This window comes from Pristis pectinata, chromosome 10, assembly GCF_009764475.1.
Source record: "Pristis pectinata isolate sPriPec2 chromosome 10, sPriPec2.1.pri, whole genome shotgun sequence".
Taxonomy (NCBI): domain Eukaryota; kingdom Metazoa; phylum Chordata; class Chondrichthyes; order Rhinopristiformes; family Pristidae; genus Pristis; species Pristis pectinata.
In genome coordinates this window covers 52009588-52036869 of record NC_067414.1, presented here as the reverse complement: position 1 = coordinate 52036869, position 27282 = coordinate 52009588, and the positions used below count along the sequence as shown (strand labels likewise).

Genomic DNA, 27282 nt, shown 5'->3' with positions numbered 1-27282 from the left:
TAGATGAGGGGGTGGAAGGGTGGGTTAGCAAGTTTGCAGATGACACAAAGATCAGTGGTGTTGTGGATAGTGTGGAGGGCTGTCGAAGCTTACAGAGGGATATTGATAGAATGCAGAACTGGGCTGACAAGTGGCAGATGGAGTCCAATCCGGAGAAGTGTGAGGTAGTACACTTTGGAAGGACAAACTCCAAGGTGGAGTACAAGGTAAATGGCAAGATTCTGGGCAGTGTAGAGGAGCAGAGGGATCTGGGGGTTTATATCCACAGATCACTGAAAGTTGCCACACAGGTGGATAGGGTAGTTAAGAAAGCTTATGGGATGTTAGCTTTCATAAATCGTGGGATCGAGTTTAAGAGCCGCGAAGTGATGATGCAGCTTTAGAAAACTCTGGTTAGACCACACTTAAAGTACTGTGTCCAGTTCTGGCCAACTCATTATAGGAAGGATGTGGAGGCATTGGAAAGGGTGCAGAGGAGATTTACCAGGATGCTGCCTGGATGAGAGAGTATGGATTATGAGGAGAGACTAAAGGAGCTAGGGTTTTACTCATTGGAGAGAAGGAGGATGAGGGGAGACATGATAGAGGTATACAAGATATTGAAAGGAATAGATAGAGTGGACAGCCAGCGCCTCTGTCCCAGGGCACCAATGCTCAATACAAGAGGGCATGGCTTTAAAGTAATGGGGGGGGGGGGGGAGAAAAGAGTTCAAGAGAGACGTCAGAGGGAGGTTTTTCATCCAGAGAGTGGTTGGTGCATGGAATGCGCTGCCTGGGGTGGTGGTGGAGGTTGATACATTGGTCAAGTTGAAGATATTGTTAGATAAGCATATGGAGGAATTTAAGATAGAGGGATATGTGGGAGGAAGGGGTTAGATAGTCTTAGGAGTGGTTTTAAGGTCGGCACAACATGGTGGGCCGAAGGGCCTGCATTGTGCTGTATTGTTCTATGGTTCTATGGTTCAAATTTTATCTTGGCTGCTGCAAGGTTATCTGAGAGGCACCCATAGATTTCTGAAGGTTAATCCATATCTGATAATGTTTAACATTTTAATGAGGCCACAAAGATGACTGATGGAGTTAAATTACAGATGTATATTTGGAAGTTAGTTGACAAAGTCTCATACAAGAAAATATTAGCAATAATTTAACCGGAGCTAACCTTCTGCCACATGTTGATAATTGGTTGGAAGTTAGAAGACAAAAATCAGAGATATTAGGAATGTACTTTGATCATAGAGTGGGACAAGTGGTGGTCCCCAGATAGCTGTACTGCGTCCCTAGTTTTCCTTCATAGATACAAATGACATGAAGCCAAGAAACTTGTAAATGGCACTTAAAAGTCAATTCTCTAAGAAGTGGAAAGCCAGGAGAATTTAAGGGCAACCGGTGAACCGGATATTGATTTTAATCTGGATGAAAATATAAACTGTAATTTCCCATACGTCTTGTAAATTCAAGGAATTAGGAGGCACAACAGAGTGAGCAGGAAATTACATAGACAGAGTAATTGAGGTGGAAAGACCATAGTCAATGGAGTCCAGTTTGGGAAAGCACAAGATTATTGACAGGGTGGGTTTTGACAGGGTGGATATTTCTCTTGTGGGTGAACGTAGAACTAGGGGTTATTGTTTAAAAGTAATCAATTCAGAGGTGATTTTTTTTTCTCTCAGAGACCCATAAGTCTTTGGAAGTCTATTCCACAAGAAGTGATAGAAGCAGAGTCTTTGAACATTTCACGACAGAAGTAGATTTATTCTTGCTGAGCAAGGAGGTGAAAGGTTACCATGGGTGGTCAGGATGTGAAACTGAGATTACAATCAAATCAGCCAAGATTTTGATTGAATGGCAGAGCAGACCTGTGGAGCGAGTAGCCAAATCCTGCTCCTTATTCATGCACATATTCACTAACTGTGGATCAAGAAAAACAAACCATTTTCCCAAAATATGTGCAATGACAGGTTTCCAAGTGCACACAAAGACCCGCTAAATCCTAGGACACAGTCAAAAAGTAAAATCAATACCCTATTACAACCATTTTTGTGTACCAGTGAGGCTTATAAATCATTTTATCAAAGAATTGAAAGGGATCCCGAGTGTAATTGGAACAAAATGCTCACTTCTTCTCTTGCCCAACACAAGGAGAGATGACATAAGGAGGATCAAGTTTCCAAGATTTACAAATAACCAGTGAGCCAGCTTATTTAGTCACTGACTATTCATGTAGTGCAGAATCTGTTCTATCCAATGCACAATATTATGCTTTGTGCATAAACAGGAACTACCTGAATGTCTAAAAAATTCCATAACCATAACCGCAAACAAATGATAATGAAGACATCAGAAATATCTGTTTTATGTGGTTTAGACACAACCATTTTCCTCTTGGGTATTAAATCCCACAACAAACAGAAAACTTTGAATTCACTTTGTCCAAACAAATGAACGAAGGAGACTTGGCCAAGTTATGAGTCATTTAGTTTTTTTTTAATAAACTATAGATATTGTTCCTCTAATTCGGAGCATATGCTGCCCATGCTGAGGAATTAGAGAGGAGACACAAGGTGCACAGTGGGAGAGGAAAGCAGCATTAAAACAAAGAGTGGTTTAAAACATGTGGGATCTAATAGGGGATAAATGCAAGGCAGACTGTCATAGGTTTAAAGTTCCTGTGCATTGGAGCATGATAAATAAGGTTGGCAAACTGCATTTACAAATAGTTCCAAGGAATTATGTTATGGAGACAATAATGGTTCAATCAAGGAGCAATTGGGAATTTAATATTTCAAACTACAGGGAAAAATCTCAACTAAGGATATCATTCCAGTAAATTTAAAAGGAACAGGCCCAGTTGCATTTGAATCAAAGACTGGCAGATGAAGTAGTAAGTGACAAAATGGAAATTTTCAGAGAAGATGTTGTTCAGATATATACAAGGCAAAAGTTCACAAAAAAGAAAAGGACAATAAAACAAATCAGACTACAGACAGGTGTCCATCAGGATAGTTATAATATCACTGTTCTTTTTGATAAATATTAATGAGCTAGACATGGTATATTGGGCAAAATTTCAAAGCCAGATGACATAACCCTGAAATATCATTAGAAGTGAGAAGGATAGTAATAGACTTCAAGATAACATAAAATGGGGAAATGCAAAAATAAAAGACAGGTTAAATTTAATACAGAAAAATGGTGATTCATTTTAGTAAGCAGAATGAGTGAAGGTAATTAAATTTAAATTTTAATGTGGGTGTAGGAACAGAGTTTTGAGGGTGGATATACCAAATCTCTAACAATGCAGGACAAGTTAAGCAGGTACAGAGAATCCTTAGATTTATAAATGGAGGCAAAAGGTACAAAGTCAAGAAGTTATAAGAAATCTTCATAATCCAGTGTTTAGGCCCTCGATGAAGTACTGTGACCAAGTTTCAGCATGTACATTGGGGAGGACGTAGAGACTTTATAGAGATGCAGAGGTGACAAAAACTGAAGGAGAAATTTAATAGAGGTGTGAAAAACCATGAAAGGTTTTGATAGAATCAATATAGAGAAACTGTTCCTAGAAACAGAATGGTTGGTAGCTAGAGGATGTAGGTGTAATGTAATTAGCAAAAGAACAAGAGGTTCTCACTGAAAGGTATGACAAACTTATAGAAACATATGATTCTGAAGCTCCTTGATAGAGTGGATACTGAGAGATTGTTGCTGGAATTAGGAGCATTTTCTCCAGTTAATGAGTTGGATTTTTAGGACTGAGTTCAAGAGGAACTTCTTCTCGCAGAAGAAATTCTACCCCAAAGGCCTGTGGTTGCTCACTTGTAGGTACATACAAGGCTAACATTGATAGATTTCTGGAATCCAGGGAAGAAAGGGATATGGGAATCAGGTGGAAAGTGGAGCTGAGTAGAAAATCAGTCATGATCTTGTCAAATAGTGGTGCAGGCATGGGGCTGTGAGACTTCCTGTTTTTATTTCAGATATTGCTATTGGCAACTTGAGGAAAAGTAATACTTGTGTAGGAAGTTATGATGAAGAACACACAACTGAAAGAGTGATGGAAAGATTTATTACTAACTTTCAAAAGAGAATTGGGTAAGTATTTTAAAAGTTTAAAAATTGTTGCGCTATGGAGAAAGAGCAGAGAATGGGACTAATAATATAGTTCTTTTGAGGCCAAACAACACAGACAGTGCTGTGATGAATGATCACATTCTGTGCTGCATTCTTGCACATTTCCAAAACTTAAAAGGTGCTACCAAAGGCTAATATCCACAGAAAATTCAGAAGATTTCAACCCCATGACAAACCACATCTTAGCTTTGAACATAAGTCCAAAAGAATGGAGTTTGCATTCAGTTAACCAAAATAGGACCATAACACTTAGACTGCCAAATTACTGTCACTTAAAGTAAACAGCAGTTTAATTGAATGCATGTTTGCAACTCAAAGAATCTAGTCTGCAAATGTGAGATTTTATGAGAAATGGTTGCTTTATATTTGACTTTCTTATTGCTGTTTTAAGAGAAGAGTAGAAAGATGATATTGGTTGTGAACATTTTCGTTGGGTGGAAATATGGATTTGGCAAGTTTTCTAACATTCAGAATTTTGGAGATATTTTTACTTGATTGGATTAATTGAGAGTCCCTTTATCACTGTCAGTGATGAAGATAGTTTTCAATACCTGCAAAACAATTTCTTACTATGAAGCTAAAAGCTAAAGGAGAGGCATCCTATTTCTGATTATTGTAGCAAATTATGATCTTAGTCTTATAGGCAGATTGCTCAAATTTTTAATTACTTTACAATTATATTAGCATACAAGATATTTGAGTACTTAGTATATACATGCATATCTGATGACTGGTTATTGATGTGAGGTGAGATATGACATATACCACAAAACCATCTGTTTGTTCAGACTTTGACTGCAGCTTCAAGTTTCTGAAACTGAATCACACTTGTATCTGAATCACACTTGTATCTGAATTATACACATATTTGAATTGAAGTGCAACCAGTTTTTGCCTTGTGACAAATAAATGAGTTATGCGAATAATGAACTCTTTGTAGTTCTGGTATTTTTCAGTATTTTAAATTTGCTACTGGTTGAATTAGACAAGATTGGACTCAGTATTGATTATCAAATGTTATAATCTTAACCTTAATTAACCTTTTGAAGAATGGTACAGATATTTATGTTTTCTACCAGAAAATTAGTGAAAACAAATTTAACACCATTATAAACAGCAATTCAGAATATTATTGTATTAGTTGAAATCTGTTTTAATTTAGAGACACATATGTAATAAGGTTCATAAGTCTTTGAAATTGTTTTGTTTTGTAACAAATGAAAATAGGAATACATAGAAGATTAAAGCAAATTTTGCAACATTCAGCATGCAATTCATACAGGCTTTTACTAAAGAGCAAATGCTCCTACCTTCCTGAAAGGTTGGGTTATCATAATGCACTTCCATCATCACATATGTGGGATCATCTGCTGTTCCAAGTGAAAGTCCAACATTGGGGGGAAAGGAAAATCCCTGTAGTCATTGGACAGGAAAAAAGAAATCTAAAACTCCTAGTCCCTTTGTGTTCAACAGTATGGTTGTACATAAGTATAAAAACACAGTTTCTGGAACTCAGTTCTCATCATGCTAAAACCACTTACAAACTATTAAGAAGGTTTGAGAAAACATTGCAGAGAAACAGGACAATAACTTCCTCTAGCACTGTAAAATTGCCAACATGCAAAGTAACATATTAGCCTGGGACAAAATCTTGCATACAGTTCCTAAATTATATGGCAAATACAGTGAGGTATTGTGATATCATAATCTATTCCTTATATATTTAGTACCCATATATTTGAAGAGTATAAAAACACTACTTTTGTGGTATAATAAGTACTCAATAAAAACTTTAATAATCTATAACATCTTTGATTATACAGGAGGCTTGTCCAACATTTTAGACATAAGCTATATGTGGGTTTCTTCCTTGGTAGGCTAATTGGATACTGTAAATGACCCCTAATGTTAGGTGGGTATTAGGGGAATCAAGGCAGAGTTGATGGAATTGAAAAGGAATACGTTATTTCCCTGTAGCCTATGGCGGAATGTGATTGATGGGATTGCCCGGAGAGCTGACATAGACTTAATGGGCAACTTGATCTCCTACTAGCAAGAAATATAATTCAGAACCTGGAAAGAGTTAAGTACACGTTTACCAGCCTATAAAAGAATGAACAATCCCTTACTAGATATGGTGTTACCATGGTATATACAATTTTACCGACAGGAGTGCAAGTGTGCAAGATGGAAAGTTAACTGTAATTTTTAATGAATGTGTGTTTTATCCTTTTTGTTATAGTTTATCAGTTAACTTCTAAAATAGTGAACAAGATGGGTGAAAAAATCTAGGTCCAGAATTATGGATACACTTTCAGCTATGTATGAAACAGAAAGCTATTATTGTTGGAATCTGTTTTGTTAAATTTCTTAGTCAAAACATAATCAGCTTTAAGTTTTCTATTTAAATTTGATCACATCCTGAGAATGTATCAAGTTAAGATAGTTATGGATGTTGATTTAGCTGTAACAATGGTTTGTAGCTGGGTGCCTCCTGTTCCTTTGTAACACAAAAAAAGTCATTATATTGATGTTTAGTTGGAGAAATCTCTTTTCATCTCTGAGCACGTTTGATGTGACTTGACAGAAAGGGAGGTGGTTTTGGACTTTAGTAGAACAGAAAAGTAGGGATTCTTCAGATCTATCAGCAGTATTTGGGAGAAGATCACACAGACCAGTCAGAAGTTACCTATAGAGGCTAAACATGGTTACCTTGGTCCTGCAAGAAATAAAGCAGTATGTTTTGTTTTTGCAATGTTTGAGTAATGAACTTGCATTTGCATAACAAATACAAGACCGAATCATGAGGAATCACTTAAGTAACTTCAAAGAGAATTCTTTAGGACGTTCATGGTTAACTTGACTAAGTGGAATAAATATTTCAGGTCAGGAGACAACAGCTTGTAAGAAAAATTAAAAGCAGCTCCTAAATGGTATGCTACGGCAAGGTAAGCAGGAACTGACCAGGCTATGAGTGCAAAGAAGATCAAAGTTTGGGAAGTCTCTTTGGGTGGGCAAACCTGTCCAGGTGGCAGACATTATATTGCCATAGCAACTCTGCCAGAAAACTCTGGTCAACAAGTGTGAAGATGGAAAGTTTCATTTCATCTTTGCTGGATTGAAAAAATTCACTAAGAAACCTGGAACATCTTTACGTGCTAGGTTTGTGGCATAAAACAAAGCAGCAAAATATGTGCGCATTATTGTATGAAACTGCACCAAAAATAAACAAATTCAAATGAGCATCTCCAAGAACATGAAAATTTCTATATAAAATATTATAGTCATAAAGAGCTAAGTTTTAAATCAATATGAAGCATTGATTTTACGTATCTGAAGATTTTGCAAATAAGTGAGCATGTCACAACAATAATGACCTACCTTTCCTCCGATTGCCCATGCTACAATGATACTTTCACAATATAAAAAATCATCTGGCATATTGGAATGGTAACATTCATGTCCAATGTCAAGGGCACTATCATTTAATCTACTGTGGCACTGATAAAGGAGAATATGATGTACCAAATGTTCATGTCCTTTCTGAATTATGGGTTCAACCTGTGAATAAATGCATTAAAGTGGAGATAGTAAGTAATCATATAACAATGCAAAAGTAAATTTCCTGTCCCTTAAGTCCCCTTTTATGTAATTATTTATGGCACAGTGCTGGTGGCATTTTTATATTGCAGTCCAACCCCCAAAAAATTAAGTGTAAGAGTTTAGTCAGATGTGTATATGTTGTTACCCAGAAATCTATGAGAAAGACCAAATCTGTAAACAGTCACAAAAATGAAATCAAATGGATATCAGCATAAACTGCCCATTGTAGGCCTTGCATCTTGGACAAGCCATAATTTGTTCAATTTCAACCAAACCACTCCAATTTTAAGATTTTGGCTTCAGTTTCTGATTGTAAATCCGATAACAGGTTATTTACATTATAGCACTAATGGTAATTAGTTAATTAGAAAAGTCTGTGAACAAGAACTTGAGCCACAAAGCATTTTTCTTTCCAGAGCCATGCATCTGAAAATCAATGTTTCTTCCCCTGAGTGGGACATGATGACAAGCAGTTCTGTTTTGAAAAATAACACCCTAGAAATTCAACTGGGCAACCCCCATTTGAGATTCATCCTTACACACCTGACACAATTATTGGTCCATGTTATCCCACATGCACCGTCAGGAATTCCAGGGAGAACGATGTTTTCAGTCTCCTCCTCTAGGTTGGAGCCCCATTCAAATAAAATCACATTACTTACAGCCACACCATCACTGTTAAAGATGATATGTTTTGATCTCAATCCCAGATCCCCGATCAAATCGAGCTCCAGCCACCACCACAGGATAGGGTGCAGTTCTCCTCATTCCCTCCTTGTGAGGCAGCAGTCTCCAGACAGCCACCACTGCCAGGTTCCCCAGTTATGTTCACCCCCATACTCAGATGTTTGGATTGGCCACCTCCTCACAACCTGACTAACCTACTCCTCAGCCCTCTTCTCTCACTTTCTCCTGCTTTCCTGGTCATCTACTCTTACTCTCTGTCATGCTGCACCTATGCTTGGAACCAGCTGGTTCTTACAAAAGACATGAAATTAGACAAACTTCTTCAATACCTGCCACATTGCTCCCTGTGCATTTTAACACAAAACTCTCTAGAATCATAGAAGCAGCAGCCAGTGGAAATCAATCACCAACTAACCTCCAAGAAATTGTTGATCAATCTTTTTTCTTAATTAATTCAATTTTGGGATCTGGGCTTCACTGGCAAAAGAAGAATTTATTGCCAATCCCCTAAGGTGCTGGTGAGCCATCTATGGAACTGCTTCAGTCCTTCTGATAAAGGTACTTCCACAAGGCTATTGGGTAAAGAGTTCCAGGATTTAGAGCTTCGTGAGTTTTATGCTCTAAGACCCCTTTGCACTGCAACATTTGGTGATGTCACTCCAATCTAATAATAATTTGCTTTTTCATTTTTCCTTCCAAAGTTGATAACCTCACATTTTCCCACATTAAACTCAACCTGCCAACTTCTTGCACAACCATTTAAGCTATCTCTATCATGTTGCAGGGTCTTTTTCTCCTCCTCACAACTTACTAACTGACCTCTCTTTACATCATGAGTAAACTTGGCTGCAATACACTCAGTCCCTTCGTCCAAGTCACTAATATAGATTATAAATGGTTGAGGACCCAGCAGTCATCCCTGTGGCACACTACTAGTTACTGGCTACCAAACTGAAAATGATACATTTATCCCAAGTCCGTTTTGTTAGTTAGCCAATCCACTTTCCACATTTAACCCCCAATTCATATGCTCTTATTTTGTGCAGCAACTTTTTACGTGGTACTCTATCAAATGCTTTCTGGATTGACAGTGTGAGTGGGATGGTGAATCAAAGTGGCTAACACCTTATCAAAGACTAGAAAGGAAAGAGAAAACACTAAAGGTGAATAAAACAAAAGTGACACTTGAATTTATAATCCCACTCCCACTGACCTTTCTGGCTGTGGCCTCCTGCACTGTACAAACAATGCAAGCTTGAAAACTAACCTTCATCTTCCATCTGGGTACATTGCAGCCTGCAGAACTTAATACCAAATTCTCCAACTTTAGACAACTCAATCTTTCATTCTGTGCACTTTCTAACTGGTCAAAGTTCCAGCCAGTGTGACTCATGCAACAATATGTTCAGTCCCCCAAATAAACAACAGAAGCTACAAAACTGAACGGCTGAGCCACTGTTCTCTTCCCATTTAACAGACCCATAGCAACAATACCATGGATTTTTCCCATTTTAATTATGTCTACATAAACAGATTTTATGTGGTTAAACTCACTTTCTAGAAAAAGGTGCACCCTGAAAAACACCATTTTACCTTAAGGCAGTATTTTCTACTTATATTGTGATTATTGACAGCAGTTAGAATCGGGGAAGGGGTAACTCAAAAGCTGCATAAATCATGGCAGCCATGAGTTCTTTTTCCACTGAACAGTTAGTCTTGAAAACTGCAGCAAATGAAGAAAAGTGATTGCAAGTGAGCTCTTTGAACCATACTGTGAAGAACTCATCAATAAAAATAATAAATCAGGTAAATCAAGTAAAATGTAAACCAGTTAATGTAAATGGTCCCCCTAGTACCCCATACTGAAATATTACAATGGAACATTGGAAATGATACAGAGGTTATCAATGCTTATTGTGGGAATTGTAAAGTTACTTATTAGTTATCTTGAATGGTCATGTTCATATTAACAGGTAATACTGCATTGGTTAAAAATGGAAGGAGGAAACGGATTGAGAATTTAGCATTTCAGTGGCCCACAGAGTAACACTCCTGGACTACTGCTATTCAGTGTGGTTGACAAAGTTTAACTATAGGGTTAATTAATTAATTATGATTCACCCTGTCCTCTAGACTCCTTTTGGGTCAATGTGTCCCATACACAAGTCAGAATGCTCTCCACGTGCCTAGATTAGTGCAATTCTAACAATGCTCAAGAAAGTTGACACAAAACAATCTACTTAACTGGCACCTTACTCACCTTCCTAAACATTCACTCCCTCACCCAACTGGCATATAATGGCTGCAGTGTGCACCATCTATAAAATGCACTGCAATTATTCACCTACGCTGCTCCAATAACACCTCCCAAACCTACAACCAAAGGTCAAGGGCAACAGGTGCGTAGGAACACAACTGCCTGAAGGTTCTCTCCAAGTCATACACCATCCTGACTTGGAAATTTATTATTAATTCTTCATCGTCAATCAGGCTAAATCCTAGAACTTCCTACCCAACAGCACTGTAGGAATACTTTCACCAGAAGGATTGCAACAATTTACAAAGATAACTGACCACCACCTTCTCAAGGGTAAATAAAGAATGAATAAATAAAGACAAAATAAATTGAAGTAAGGTTAGAGTGGGGAAAGCTGAGAAAAGCAAGGTTGAAAAAAGTATACATTAAAGCAGAACAGCAAGCAAATAAACCAGCAGGGGCAACCAGGAGCAGTGGAGCAAGAAAAGAATGGTGAGATGGGGACAAGAAAAAGCAGAGGCAAATGGAATGGAAGGTGTAAAAAAGGCAGAACTAGGTCAGGAAACAGGAAGGATAGTTATAATATTTTAAAATTCTAACAATGTGACTGAAGTATAATCAAGATATCCATCAAACTCATTGGACGTGTGTGCAGTGTACACTTGCCACAAACTGGCTTTGGGGCCCTGGAAGGGAACTATTATTTATTAAAATGTATTAAAATAGCTTCAAAGGAATGATCTGACACTAAATCTGTCTGGAGCCTTAGCCCAGCAGGAAAAGGACCAAAGATAGAATGAGATCTACACATTAGTATTTCCAGGGACAGCAGAAGCTTAGCTCAAAAAAAAAGGCAGAAAGAACAGTTGTTATCAGTTTGTGAGCAGGAGAGACAATAATGGTGAATGCAGAAGAACACCTCACATTGCATCAATGATTTAGGACATACAGCAATGCCATCAAGGAAGTGATCAGGGCAGGCACGGTGGTGTAGCGGTTAGCATAATGCTTTACAGCGCCAGCGACCCAGGTTCAATTCTGGCCACTGTCTGTAAGGAGTTTGTACGTTCTCCCCGTGTCTTCGTGGGTTTCCTCCAGGTGCTCCAGTTTCCTCCCACATTCCAAAAGACCTACAGGTTAGGAAGTTGTGGGCATGCTATGTTGGCTACCCCTAGAACACTATGCAAAAGATGCATTTCACTGTGTGTTTCGATGTACATGTGACTAATAAAGATATCTTATCTTATGAGAGCGAGCTCTCTGAAGGAGAGAAAGTGATGATGTCTCAAGGACCACAGAAACAGATCTCAAGATATACAGTTTAATATAAAACTCTAAGTACATTTATGAACTCTGAAGAGAGGCATTTTAAAGTTAAGAAATTTAATGGCTGATAAAGTTTGTGAGTGGTTAAACAGAAATTATGGAGAGGTGGAGCAGGAAATCTCAAGTATCACTGAAATGAAACCAACTCCTAAACCCACAACCAAAAGGCAAAAGTGAAAAATTCTATAATTTTTTTAAAAAAATGTGTTTACTGCTCAAACTGAAATTTTAAAATGTTTAAAGAGCCACTAGTTTCTTCCCTCACAAAACATAATAAGGTGGCAATAGTGTGAAGGTGGCACAAATTGCTCCTTGATATTACTCCATAGGTCAAGCCTACAACTACCTGAAGAGTGCAAACTGCTCTCCCACAGCAGCACGATTTCAACTACAATTCACTCTCAGCTTGCTCAGTCCTGATATTCAGCAGTAATATCCTGAGAATATTGTGCTTAGCAACAACCAGGAGCCATCCTGCCATATTTAGAGCATTGGTGGACGGCCCTAGCCTTTGGTAACCATTGGGATTAGCACTGAGATTTGATGGCACTGATATGGAATTCCTGAAGTTTGAAACCTTTGCAAAGTGACCTGCAAAGTTTGGCTAGTTGAGTCAATGAAATAAAATTCAAACAGCTGTTATAAGTTATAAACAATCCACAATAATAGTTTGATGCAGAAGCAGCAAATTGAACATGTCATATACCATTCAGCTTGGAGGGTTGCTTTGTGATTTTCTATGGGATTGCTCAAAATATAACATTGGATGCTTTAGGGCAGTACAATACTTAAGTGCAGTGTTGAAAAAGTAATATACTGATGGAATACATGTTAAACTGGGGTCCCATCTGCCTGATCAGATGGTCATTAAAAGATCCCACTACATTTTCAAAGAATAAGAGTGAAACTATTTAAATAAGTGATTCACTTTTGAAAAACCCAAATCTAAATCAAAGATATGGAGAACACATAACCAATTTCAGCACAAGAATTGCTGTTATTGGGTGAATCATGTTTCCCCCCACCCCTCATGCTGTGAAGACCCCTGTCAATGCTTGCATTTATTATCTAGTCTCTTGGACTTTAATTCAAGCAATCATTATTTGGCTACAGCTAATCTCTAGTTCCTTTAGCAATCACACAAAATCAAAAGATATCAGGGTAAAGTTTTAATCTAATCACAGTGGCAGACAACCTAACAGTCTTCCGTAAGTTGTCAACAATTTTGTTCTATGTTCTTGTTTCATGCACAATGGTCTTTTTATACACTATATCGTCCCCCCGAATTATGCTCCAAAACAGCAAAAAAAAGGAATGAATCATCATTTCTATTTAAGTAATCAATCTAGTCCTTGTACAACAATCTAAGGAAACTATTTGTCAGAATATGCAGGCATAAATTTTTGAATGATTATTCATTTCCGAAACTCTCATAAATCATAGCTGGAAATAGGTATCCCCCATCCTGAAACAAAGTAGAATTATTAAAATTAACACAGTATGATTTGCGGCAAGTATAATGTTAAGGATCACAGAGGTGTTGATCTTACATGATTAATCTGTTATCCTCTTACAAACTTCCCAATAATACAAGCACTGTCTTTGCAGTGTGCTGTCTCAAAACTTCTTAGACTGAGATTCTTTGTGTTCTTCTGCTAGATTTTTGAAAAAGTCCAATGCTGGAAACATTCAATGGTCTAATAGTTGAGTTGCTACTAGCAACCAGATATGTGAGTTTTAATCCAGTATTGTGTGGTCACATTAGGGCTGCTAATGGCACGCAACTGGAGCTTCAGCTGTTGGCTCTCAGTCCTAGCTTTCGTTATCCAAGTCTGTCAGTTTTAAGGACAAGTATTATACCTATTTTGAACCTGTCACCAACAAAGACAAATTTGATTTTAAATATAGTTTCATAACTTAGATACCAAGTCTCATATTCAAATCTATTGCACTTCTCTGAACACTGCTTGAAGGAGGCTTATGGAAGATAAACCTTCCCAAAATAATTTGCCTGAATCATTAGAGAAGAAAAATGACTTGTCTTATGGTCTTATTAACTGCACAAAAGAGTAACCTTTTTCTCTCTTGACAAGCAGCTGACGCACAATGATTGCTGTGATGTCTTCCTCAATGTGCACTTGAAGAATCCTTACCCAAGGCACTTGCTGGGCCATCTGTTTACCAGCACCACAGCCTGGGTCCTGTCTACAGCCTCTTCAGCAATGGAATTCTGGACTTTCTGCAGGTCTCTGCCAAGCACCAGAAAAGAACTATAGCATTTGTGATTACCAGGCACACATCTTCCAAGTCTTTGATACTACATATTGCAGCAGAAAGTGGCCAGACTGATGACCCATTGCTCAATGGTTGGCTCCGTCTTCATGTGGCCAGATTTTCCCTAACATCAGATGATGTGTGCTGTTGCATCTCATGACATCAGTGTATATTGTACACTGTCCCCAGTGCCTCAGGCGACCGCAGGCATTTCAGAACTGGTGTCTGCCTCTTGAGAGTGATCCAAGGCTCACCAGGGAACTTTGAGCAGCTCCTCTTGCAGCAGAGCGTCACTGCCTCCACTGCAGTAGCTCTGTGGCATGTTGCCCCAGCTCTCCAAGTACGGCAAGATTATGCCCTGCCAGGCCTGAGCTGAGCTGAGGTCCTCCAGCTGCTTTACTTCAATTTAAAAATTCTGTATGCCCTTTATCTTCAGCCTTTCCAAACAACAGACTCACATGCCACCCATGTTCAAATTTTTCCTTTTCTTATTTTTCCCACAGTATTCTCCCCTTCTCACCTCTCCCATCAGGCAGAGATACAAAAGCTTGAAAACACATACCACCAGACTCACAGACAGCTTCTATCCCAGTCCTATCAGACTCTTTAACAGACCCTTCATACACTGAAGATGAATTCTTGATCTGCCAATCTACTTCGTCATGGCCCTTGTACTTCATTTGTTTACCTGTATTGCACTTCCTCTGTAGCTGCAACACTATGTTCAGCATTCTATTTTTCTGATGATGTACTTATGTGTGGCATAATCTGACTAGATGGCATGCAAACAAAAGGTTTTCACTGTATCTTGGTACATATGACAATAATAAACCAATACCAAAACCAATTGCTTAAGTAGTTGCCAGAAAATGTCACCATGATATTAAAACTATGTGACAATTTGAAAATACATAACTTAACTCCTTCCATATTTTTAATGTTATGGTGATATACTAATGAACAAATTACTGAAGTGAAATCCATTTCATCCCCCACTTAACACCGCCCCCCCCCCCACACACAGTATTTCTTCAAACACACTTTTTACTGAAGTCTACATACTGTTGGCGATACTCAATGAAGACTAAACATATTCAAGTAATAAATAGATTGTGTCAATTAAATCAAAATTCCATTAACATTTCTAACAATCAAGAGGATCTGAAAGTTCTGCCTGAAGCTAAAGAATTGCCCATCGAAGAAACCTGCATGAAGCATTCTGCCATTTTCCGATTGCTTCACTCAACTTAACCCTTAAATGACTTGTACTGCCATTAACCTTTCCACTTAGTAACTAAAGCACAATGTGATCTTGATTTCTCTTGCTGCTAGCTACTATTTTGCCTCTCCTATTGTTACCTACCATCTGACTTTTATTAAAACCCTTGTAGGTAAAGTGGAAAAATATTTTGAAAATTCAAGGTCTGGTTACCATACTAGAGGAAAGACATGAAAGAGCTGGTGGGAGTGCAGAGGAGATTCAGCAGGATGTTGCCTGGGATTGGACTGCTTCAGTTAGGAGGAGAGAGTGGATAGGCTAGGTCTGTTTTTCCTGGAGTAGGTGGGGGGGGGGGTGGTGGTTAAAAGGGGACATGTTTTGAGGTATATAAAATTATGAGGGATATGGGTAGGGTAGACTGCAGGAAAACTTTTCCCCATATCAACAGCAGATAAAATTGGAGGATATATATTCAGCATAAAAGATTTAGAGGGGATCGAAGGGGGACCTTTTTCCACATAGAGTGTGCCTGAGAGAATATAGAAGGCTATAGCCCAAGTGCTGGAAGATGGGATTAAACAGATGCAGATGTGGTGGGCCAAATGGCCTGTTTCCATGCTGTATGACTCCATGCCTCTTACAATGAAGCAGGTGGAAGGAGATGTGCACTGGGGACTTGGAGAGAGGGGGGAATCAGGGTAGGATGGAAGTTTACAAGATGACTCCATTATCCATCTGGAGAAAAACCTCCAAGGATAGATAGCAAAAGTATATTTCTTCTGACATAGTAAAAATTTGGTCTGGAGGAGTCCCAGGTCCCATCTCTTGGCTAATGCTAGGTGTGTACATCCTACCTTCCGAACAAATCTAATCATTCCTCTAGACTTCTACTTTACTCTAGCTGTCTGAAGGCATGAGGAATTCCACAAGATCTTTGCATCTACCTCAAACCAAAAACAGGTTAGGAGAGTGTAAGAGAAAATTCAAAGTGGGACAAAACAGATGTGAAATGCAAACAATTAAAGTACTGAGCTGAAACAAAACAAAATCGAGTTAAAGGGATATAAAAGAATTGCTACCAAACCTGAGAGAGAGATAGCTCTAAGATGGTTAGGAATGAATGATCGATCTTGTCTCTGGTCTGTTGTCGATTATTTAAGCACAGATATATCAATGACATGGTACTGGTGGAATAAATTACTGGAAAATGCAGAGTAAGAAAGTCATGCAGTTAAAACATTTTTAAAGAACCAATTTGAATCCTGCCTTCCCAAAAAGGAATATATAATAGTTGAACATTTCCACAGATGTAAACAACACATTCACTCTGCTGTAATTTTAACACTGTTCTTTTTAGTTGCAGGAAAGGTACTTTCCACAGCCATTGTTTTGAAGTCAAAGTCCGTGATATCACTCAGACACTGAACTTGCTCAGATAACTACAAATTGAACACAAGAATGAAAATGACAAGACACAGGTTGAATCATAAGCCTAGTTATGTTTCATTTATTTTATTGTTTCCTTGTTGAAAAGACTAAAAGGAAAAATAATGTCTTTATTTACATGTTTTCAAAGCACTTTGCAGCCAGAGAAATACTGTTTGATATGTAGACACTATTGTAATATAGAACACTGCAGCTAATTTGCCACAGCACAGTCCCATAAATATGATGTTAAAGACTCTATCATTTGCTTCAATCCTGGTGGTTGAGGAGTAAGTATCATCAGGAAATTCATCTATGAAATAGTAACATAGCATCTTTTACATTAATCTGAGAGATGTTAGTTTCAATGTTTAATCCAAAAGGCGGCGCCTTTGACAATATATTATTCCCTCTGTTGGATTGGAACACTTGCTTAAATTGAATTAACCTTTTGGTCTTCACTGTTCTACATTGCTTGCTAAGAATTCTACAGAAGTTATGCATTGTGATTTGCAACATATTTGAACACATAGTACTAATTTTTAATTTTGCTCCCAACTGCAAACCCACTCCAAAGGATAACCAGCCAACATGTCAATTCTTCAGAAAGCCACATGCTTCTCCCATGCATTATCTTGAATTTCACACAAAGAATTCAGTGCAAGCCCTTAATTCAGTTAGATGTATAGGAGAGATTTGAACAGTAACCTGTTGAATGTCAGATGCAAAGAAATAGGAAATATGAACAGAATACTCCAGGATTCAGCCTCCACTGCCCTGTAGTCCAGGGTTATGGCAAGTTGTTAAAATTATTGCTTCTTATTTTAACATGCTGGAAATAAAAAAAATTATAGTTGCATTACTCACCCTTATTACATGATGTTTTTTTGTCAAGGTTGGCAGCTTAAAGATTTGACACCAGTAAGTTGTGTCCTTTTTAGGTATCAAGACCTGTCTTGAACAAAATAAAATCAACTATTAAAATATGTTCTTCTATAAATGAGGTATATACTTTTGCAAGGGAAGAGAAAACAGAAAATCAAATTATAATATTTATATGTGAATTATAGTCCTAAAATAGATGTTTTTAAATCTGTTGTGTACTTACGTTATTATGTCTTATGTTGAATGTAAGTACATCACTAGGGATAGAAGTGTCCATATCGGGGTTCAACAAATGAAGACTTTTCCTTCCACGGTTTGATGAGTGATACTGTGGACCATCTTGCCCCACATCATCAGGATGATAGGCCCAAATCACCCTAACAGTGTTATCCTAACCACAAGAAATGAACAAAGTCAAACTTTAGATCTTTCAATGATACACTAAACAATTTAATTGAATGTAATGTGATTACTTCTAGTACCTTTAAGAGTTAAATTATTCACTAGTTCTTTTTCAAGTTTCATCTGTTAATACAGAAGACTGATCAAGTGAGTGGAATTTGGAGTTCATAGCTCGAATGGTAGAATTTTGGACACACTGAGTCTACAGTAAAGGCACAGGCCCTCAAAATATGATCCAAGTATCGACCCTAACCCCAACTCCAGAGAATAAGTTGGCAAAATAATATCAACAAGACTGAGAGGAAAAAAAACACAGGAGAATGAGATGATATAGAGGAAACAGTTAAAGAAACCTATCATTTGATAAATAGCAAGATGAATAAAGTGGACTTCAAATATATAACATATCAAATCCAAAATCTTGCTAAATTTATCATATCAAGAGGATTCCATCGAACCAAGTTAAGCATATAAATGGATATTAGTGGAAAGTAACTTTAGAACCACTTTCAAAAATGCCTTTCCTCAAAAAGAATAATACATGGCAATAATAAACCAATGAATAAGGTAACAAGGTGCAGAAATGTTTGGTTTATTTGAAATACAATTATAAGTCAGGATTAAATAACTGAAATTGGTTGCAATGGTAAATCAACCCTCTGAATCTCTGTTACAACAGATGTAAAAAGAAATCCATGACATTATGGTATTCAGGTCTATCCAAATCAATTCACCAAAAAAGGCCTTCATCAAAACAGATCCCATGATGTGCACATACTGGCAGTCACAATAACCCCACATAACTAAAACTACTTTTGAAGTCTGCTCAGGCTATGGTGTTTTGTATCATTTCAGGCAATATAAAGCATGACATATAAATGCCATTTGATTCTTTTTCCTTAGCTTTCTAAAGAGAGTACTTGGCCTATTCTTTGTTTTTTTATCTTATGTCGTTACATTTTCCTTCTCCTTCCTCAAAAGACATACTTTTCTTAAAATAAAATTTTAGTACAAGGCCAAGTAAGGTACTTTACCATCATTTTACCATTTAGTTAAGGAAGCAATAAGGACAGGGCTGAGTCAATGCAGATTTATGAAAGGGAAATCATATTAGAACTTTTTAACCAGCAGAACAGGTAAAGGCAAACCAATTGATGTGGCGTTTTTGGATTTTCAGAAGGCCTTTGATAAGCTGCTACATGAGAGGTTATTAAACAAAATTAGGGCATATGCGAGGTAAAATACTGGTGTAGATTGAAGATTGAAGCAGAACACAGAGATTAGGAATAAGTGAGTCATTTTATATTAACAGTCTGTAACACTTGGGTTTTTGCAAGGATTAATTCAAAATCTATAATCAATCATTTGGATAAAGGGAAAATGCTGGAAACACCCAGGTCAGGGAACAACTATGCAAAGAGCAACAGAGTTAATGTTTCAAGTCAGAGAACCTATGTCAGAACTTTTCCATTTCTTACAAACTGTCACTGACCTTAAATGTTAACTCTTATCTATTTCTCTTCTACAGACATTGCGTGACCTGCTGAGTGTTTCCAGCACTTATCATTTTTTATTTTAGATTTCCAGCATCTACCAGTTTTTCGTTTCATTTACATAAAGGGATTAAGTGTAATGTATCCAATTTTTCTGATGATAGAAAACTAGGTGCAGTTGGACTGTGAGGAAAATGCTGAGAGGCTTCGTGAAATAATGACAAGCAACGTGGATGGATAAGAATGTGGCAGATGGGATATAACATGGAAAAATGGGAAGTAATCCATTTTAGTAGAAAAAATTTAAAAGGCAGAGTATTTTTTTTTTAAATGGAGAGAAATTAGATGGTGTTTATATTCAGAGTGATCTGGGTATCCTTGTACATTAAAGTTAACATGCAGGTTCATCAAGCAGTTAGGAAGGCACCTTCATTACAAGAGTACAGACCTATTGCTCAAGTTATATAGAACCCCGATGGGAATACGGTGTATAGGTCTGACATCCCAACCCAAGGAAGGATATACTCACTAAACAGGATATGCTGTGGTGTACCTAACTGATTTCTTGGATGATGGGTTTGTCATACATGGGGAAATTAAACAGCCTAGGTAGGTCTGTACTCTCTTGAGTTTAGAAAAATGGGGTGGGGGGGTGGATGGGGGAGTGAACTTTTGAAGCAGCCATAATTCTTACACGGCTTGAGAAAGTAGGTACAGAGTTGATATTACCCTTGGTTGGAGCATCTAGAAACAGGGGTCACAATAAAATAATGGGCCAGCATTTCAGGACAGAAAGAATTTCTTCACCCAGAGGATGGTGACTGTTTGGAATTCACTCCCCAAGAGGGCTTTGGAGGCTCAATCACCAAGTGTGTTCAAATTGGAGATTAATAGATTTTCAGATACTAAGGGAATCAAGGGAAATAGGGATAGTGCAGGAAAGTAACACTGAGCTAAAAGATAAGCCATGATGTCAATGAGTGGCAGAGCAGGCACAAGGGGCCAAATGGCCTACTCCTACTTTTATTGCTTATGTTCATCCAATTATGAATGAGCAGTAACAACAATCATTTAAAATTTCTTAAGCAGCAAATATACCATTAATAAACACTGTAAAAATTCAATAAATCAGCCACAGACCATGCAGTATTTACATATATTTTCTCTCTCTCTCTCACATACAGAGGCAGCCCCTTGGGATCAAGGGGGGCTTGCTTCCTCTGAGGTAGCTGTTGAGGCCAATGTGGGACCCACGGATTCTACTACAGGTGGGGCGAATTTCTAACTTTTCCCAGTTTTGATGAAAGGTTGACTCTCCACTGATCACTGATTATTTCCAGCTGCCTGATCACTGATTATTTCCAGCATTTTCAGTTTTTATTCTGATTGACAAGGATACAATTCAGCAGTGCTAACTCAACCCTTGGAAAATAGACAGAAAAATGATACAGCTTTTTGGATTTCCCAAAGATCAGAATATTATTGATGTTTTTTTTTATGTAACCATCTTATATAATCCCATTGATGAGTCACAAGATGCTCAGCTCTATCATGCATGCGCAGGTGAATGGCGTTTTCCAGCCACTGGAAAGAAATAGCATATTAATGGCTCATTCTTCTCACTAGCACCATAAAATTGTTTCTGCATGCAGTGATAGTGAAATAAGTCTTGTTTATTGCTGTTGTACATTGCCAAATGCTAAATTGCTGGCAGCAAAATATCTTTTGCAATAGTACTTGCACAACAATAGGCACTTGGGTTGTGCTGGCTTGTTTGAGCCCGAGTAAGATGAAATGAATAACGCTAGAAGGTGTTAGGAGGATGATTTGCGCCAAGATCATAAGGGAAGTGTTCCCACTCTCTCGAAACTTTCAACCTCAAGAATGCATTTCCATTTAAAAAGTACCCAGCCCCCACTCCCATGTGAGATTACTTCCAGTTATAATGTGCTATCTTGATCTGAAAGAGAAATAGCATAGAGAAGTTTCAAGTTTGAAGATTACGTGCAAGTTACCAATCTGCAGCTTAATGTTGTGTAAGCACTTAAGTTTGCAAAATGTAGTAGATTAAAGTTTGAACGATTAAGTAAACCATACATCCCATTTTAACTCTTAGGAACATGTGCAATTTGCAGTATGGCTTACGTATCTGTGAAAGAGCTTTAAGAATGTGGTTTAAGAGGATGTTTACAGGAACTAGATTTAAGATTTAAATTACCCAAGTATTTGTTGGAATTGCTGCTTTGCATAATTTACAAGATTAAATCATTTGCAGATTAAATCATGCAAAAATGACCTTTTTCAGGGACACTTGGCTATGGGAGGAAGATTTTGGTGGCATATGTGACATTTGTTTTTGTGCACGTTAGCAACACAATTTACAATCTTTTCTGTGGTGCACTGAATAGGTCAGCAAGCACAGCGTTGATGTGTGAAGGAGGTTGGTATGAGTAAGGATACAGGTAACAGAACTTTAGATCATATCAAGTTTATGAAAAAGCTGCTGATATATATCCATTATTTTTATACATGTCCTTCATTGCTACTTAATAGTAATAGCCTTTTTTCAAGTCTGCAACTTCTTCTGGACCTCCAACTATTGAAAATAACAAAGATGCAGTTCACTTGTGCTTGACTGTCTTCAGAGCACAATCTTAGGGTGCTGTAGTGCAGAAGAATAGGTCCTCCTGTTTCTCTATCATGCAGTCTATTACGACCCCTGTGTCCTTGCTAATTGAACAAGCCATTCAGTAATAACAGTGAGCCATTACTGAAAATGATTGAAGCATCCACAGCTGGAAGAATGAAATGTTTCTCATTTGTAAAGTTAATGACTCATTAGTAGCCTGAGAAGTATGAAAGGAGCATTATTACAACTGCATCATGAGTGACAGAATTATTTCCTTCCAATGAAGAGTGTAGTAAGAGATACGTGTAAAAGAAATAGTTCTTAACTGATATTTTGATTTGTGATCAGCAAAATTTACTAAGGACATTTTCCAAACAGAACAATTAATTCATAATACTTCAGGTTAATTATAGTTTTTTTTTTTGGGATTTTCAGTTAAACATGGATAATAACAAAGCTTTAAAAGTCATTCTTTGGTTTATTAAACTTAAAAGTTCATTAAAATGCTAGTCTTCACCAGCCTTTTATCAAACAAGTTAGGTTAATGACAATGTACTACACAGATCTCCAATAGTTTCTCGCATTACTTTCCTTATCTTGCATCAGCCATAATATTTCATTATGGCTTCGAAGAATCTTTTTTCCAATTAATTTACATTTCAATGAAAAGATCATCGCATGCTAGCATCTCATCAATAAGACAGTATCCTAAATGCACCCCACTACCACCTCTCCACGTCCATGACTAGATCAAAAGGCACTGAAAAGTCAGACTGTTGTCAGAGTTGAATATTTCAACATTAAAAAGCATACACAAATGTTATCAGTTATTAGCTGTTGTTCACAATCTTGTCTCCACATCCAAGAGAAAGACATGCCAGGTGACTTTGGAGATGTTGTAATTGTAACCTTTTCTAAGAAAGGAGACACATCTGACCACAGAGGAGTCTCCCTGCTGTCTGCCATAAGGAAAGTCATCGACAGGGTCCTCTGCAACCTCCTCTTCCCCATGGATGAACAGCTGCTCACCAAATCACAGTGTAAATTACACCTGTCTAGAGGCACAATGGATATTGTGTCAATTCCAAGAGAAATGCAGGGAGCAGCGTCAACCACTATTCATAGCATATTTTGACCTCATAAGAGCCTTTTGTTCTGTCAATCAAGTGACACTGTGGAGCACATTTCTCAAGTGTGGCTGCCCTGAAGAACTGATCTCCAAGGATGATCTTGACCAGTGGGTCAAAAGCAGGCCCAATCTCAAGCAAGGCTAGTATCTTTTTCAATAAGTCATATTGCAATGATGTACCTCTTCTCCAACAAGCTTCTCCAACAAGCTTCTCATTGGAGTTAATCTACAGAACAACTGGGAAACTGTTCAACCCATGTCACCTACACTTCAGAACCAAGCTCACTTCAACCTTAGTTATGGAGCTGCAGTACACAGACAATGCTGGTGTATCCATAACTTTCTCTCTTCACAAATGCTGTCAGGTCTGCTGTGTATTTCCACCATTTTTTGTTTTTATTTCAAAGTCCCAACATTCTGCATTTTTTTTTGCTTTTTGATATTTGTCACCCACATTTATTGGCAAATGTGAATTTGGAACTAGAGTCTAACACTTAAATAAAGCCAATTACAAAGTAATAAACAGCCAGTTGGGGAAAGATTTGGAAAGTAGAATAAAAGGTATGATGGTAGATAAGCAGTGCAGAAATTTAAAGAAATAATTCATTATTCTCAATGTCTGTGCATTCCATTGAGAAATAAAGACTCCATGGGAAAAACGGTCCATCCGTGGATAATTAAAGACAGTACTAGCTTGAAAAAAAATGTACAAAGTTACAAAGAATAGTAATAGCACTGAGGATTGGAAGAATTTTAGGAAACAGAAATGAGTGACTGAAAAAGTTGATAAAGAGGGAGAAAATAGAATATGAAGATCAAAAATGCTGCAGACGCTGGAAGTAATCAGGTCACGCAGCAGATCTTCCTACAGATATGACCGAAATGCTGAGTATTTCCAGAATTTTCTATTTTTATTTTGGAAAACAGAATACGTTTTGCTTCCTAAGATTCTAAAAGACATGGCTGCAGAGAAAGTGCAATAATTGTCAACTTCTGAAATTCAGGTTCTAACTGGCTGGAAAGCAGCATAATTTACACTGCTATTCTAGAAATGAGAGAGAGAAGATTGGAAATTACATGCCATTTACCTTGTATCAGTTGTTGGGAAAATGCTGGAATCCATTATTAAAGGAAAGTGTAAACACAACACTTGGGGGGGGGGGTACAAGATGATTTTATAAAACAAGAGCTGTGTTAAAAAGATTATTAGCATTCTTTAAGGATGTAACTAGCAGGATACTGTGGAGCCTGTGGATATCCTAAAGGCATTTGACAGAGGACCACATAATAGGTTATAGAATAAGGCAAGGGTTCCTGTGGTTGTAGAGAGAGGATTGATTAACAGGCAGAAAACAAAGGATTTGAATAAATGCACCATTTTCAAGTTGGAGTAGAGTGCCTCGGGGATCAGTGCTGGGGCCTCAGCTATTTACAAGCTATATTAATAACTTATACACATTACAGTCTCTTCATTTAAGTTTCCTGACAAGAAAATGCTAAGTGGGAAAGTATGCTATGAATAGCACACAATTACCTAGAAATAGGAGTTCACCCGCTTTTGAGTGTACTAAGCACATGGTCTGTATCACAGTTATGGCCAATCTGATCTGAAAAATAGACCAAAAATGGAGGAAAAGTAGCACCATAGCACAAATTCCTGTGCTAAAACAGGGTTTTATTCATTTCTAACGGAACCTTTACAGAGTTTGCCATGCTGACTCCCGGGAAGCAAATCGCCACTTAACAGACTTTCAAAACAGCACTCAACTGTATAGCAGCACAAACTGCTGCATAAGAGGAGGGAGAGTGGGGAACATAGGCTCTCCAGTGTCTGCGCACCACCTCTGCCCACACTGTTCCTCCTCTCATGATGGACTAGCACGATTGACTTCCAAGACATAAATGGCCCCAAGCTGATCAGTTGCCCAATCACTGCTGCATGCAAGTCACAACTGATTGTTTAAAAAAGAGCCACAATTAGTGAAAGATGGTACAGTAATTTTTTTAATATTGTGCTGATGACTGAAATGGCAAGCCTGGGAGATGTATGTAGGAAATTGATACAACAGTGCAGAAACTTTAATTGATGTCCCATTCCCAAACCCTGCACAATGTGAGTTAATAATAATTGCCTTAGGTTTACCCCAAAAGCTCCAGTTTCTGCCAGCAGTGGCAAAAGTGTGCACTGCAGGACCTTCAATGTCATTAGCTGCACAACTGATGCCCAGCAAACGTCAGCAGTGCTAAGGTGATTTATGCCCTGATATCTGCAGGCCAACTTCTCAGTTGCACTAATGATCATTTACAGGTCAATTAGTGACAATCTAAAAACAAAACTTATGCACTTTTTGCACGTAAAAACTGGAATGAATGGGTCCAAGTTCTAAGCTAAAGCATTTTATTTCCTCCATACTATTGGCAGCTGAAAATCATCATCTTAAACCCAATAAGGAATTGAGAAGGTTTTTTTTTCCCCAGTAGTCCTCACAGTAGGCAAGATTCTCTTAAAAATTATGATTCAGGTAGAGGAAATTTAAAGTCATGATTTTCACAGATCCTAATCAATGAAAATAAGTAGATATGCGAGAATTTTGATTTCTACTATCCAAAATACAAAAAAGATTTAAAATTTTGATATATAGTACAGTAATTCCACATACAAAATTTTCCCATGCTACGATTGTAGTTTTGTTCACTACTGTAAGATCACATGAAGTACAGTTAAAAGATAGAACGAAAAATCTTACCGTTATAATCTTATCTTGATAGTCACAAGTATTCAAATCTCTTGAGAAGGCAATGACTGTATGTGTACTATTTTCCATGCCATACTCAAGATGATAATCTTGACGGTAATCCTTATTCAGTATTCCATCAAAGTTCAAAGTATTATAATCCTATCAAAAAACAAATAATGATAAACTGCAATATTGTGATACAATTCTATAGAAATTTTACACTTAGGTAAAACAGATTATGCTGTGGATCTGTCTACAATTCAAATCAACAAGACAGAATAATTTAATGATCTGATACTTTCACTGATAAACATTTGGCTAAGGACTTTTGGTGTCCTCTGCACGACTTGCCATTCACTACAATCAGCGATAGAAAATCATGGGTTGCATATCCACATATTCCAAAAATATACTTCCAGCAAGTGCTATTAGGTTATGGAATATAAATTAATGTATTGCTGGCAAATACAAAAAATAGGAGATGGAAAGGTGTGTAATATATGGAGTTAAAATACAGAGTTAATATATAGTCCATTATTTTCCCAAATAATTAAACTCTGATTCTTGTTAGTGTTCAACCCAAGCTCCTCAAGCTGACTCCAAAATTCAAATTGTTGCAAGAAAGAACATATATGTGTATAAACATTCTTTTTTTTTCCTCTTACATTGTCAACTTGATCTTCATATTGCATTTTTCTCTTGAAGAGTTTTCACCAATGAGGTGATAACTCTGCTGGTAAATTTGTGAACATTACTGGTGCAAAAGAAGGATATGAAATACAATTATAATAAAATATAAAAGATAGGATGTTGAGCATAATACTTTGTGTATCTAAATCTATACATTAAAAGTCTTTCTTCATCATAATTATCTTTTCTGATCTTTTTTTGGGTTGTTATTTTCATGCCTGCTGGAGAGTGTTGGTTCTGTTTCTCTTGGTGTTTACATATTTTTCTAAGCATATCTATTCTTGACAAATTGGTTAGGCTGCAAAGTGATTTCAGCTGTATGTTATTTCACCACCTTCCTATAAGTCAAAGACAAAAAGTTAAAAATACAAATACAGGAAATTGAAGATGG

At 37.4% G+C, this 27282-nt stretch overlaps 1 protein-coding gene across 1 annotated transcript in view; it reads right to left on the bottom strand.

Annotated features, from left to right (window-relative positions):
- The window catches only part of moxd1 (monooxygenase, DBH-like 1), a 53886-nt gene that overhangs the window by 19539 nt on the left and 7065 nt on the right, over positions 1-27282 (bottom strand). The window contains exons 2-6 of the mRNA XM_052024793.1: positions 26211-26360; positions 18034-18201; positions 17793-17876; positions 7516-7695; positions 5445-5547 (exon numbers count right to left, since the gene is read on the bottom strand). Coding sequence (XP_051880753.1) covers positions 5445-5547; positions 7516-7695; positions 17793-17876; positions 18034-18201; positions 26211-26360 — 685 coding nt within the window. The remainder of the gene's footprint in view (positions 1-5444; positions 5548-7515; positions 7696-17792; positions 17877-18033; positions 18202-26210; positions 26361-27282) is intronic.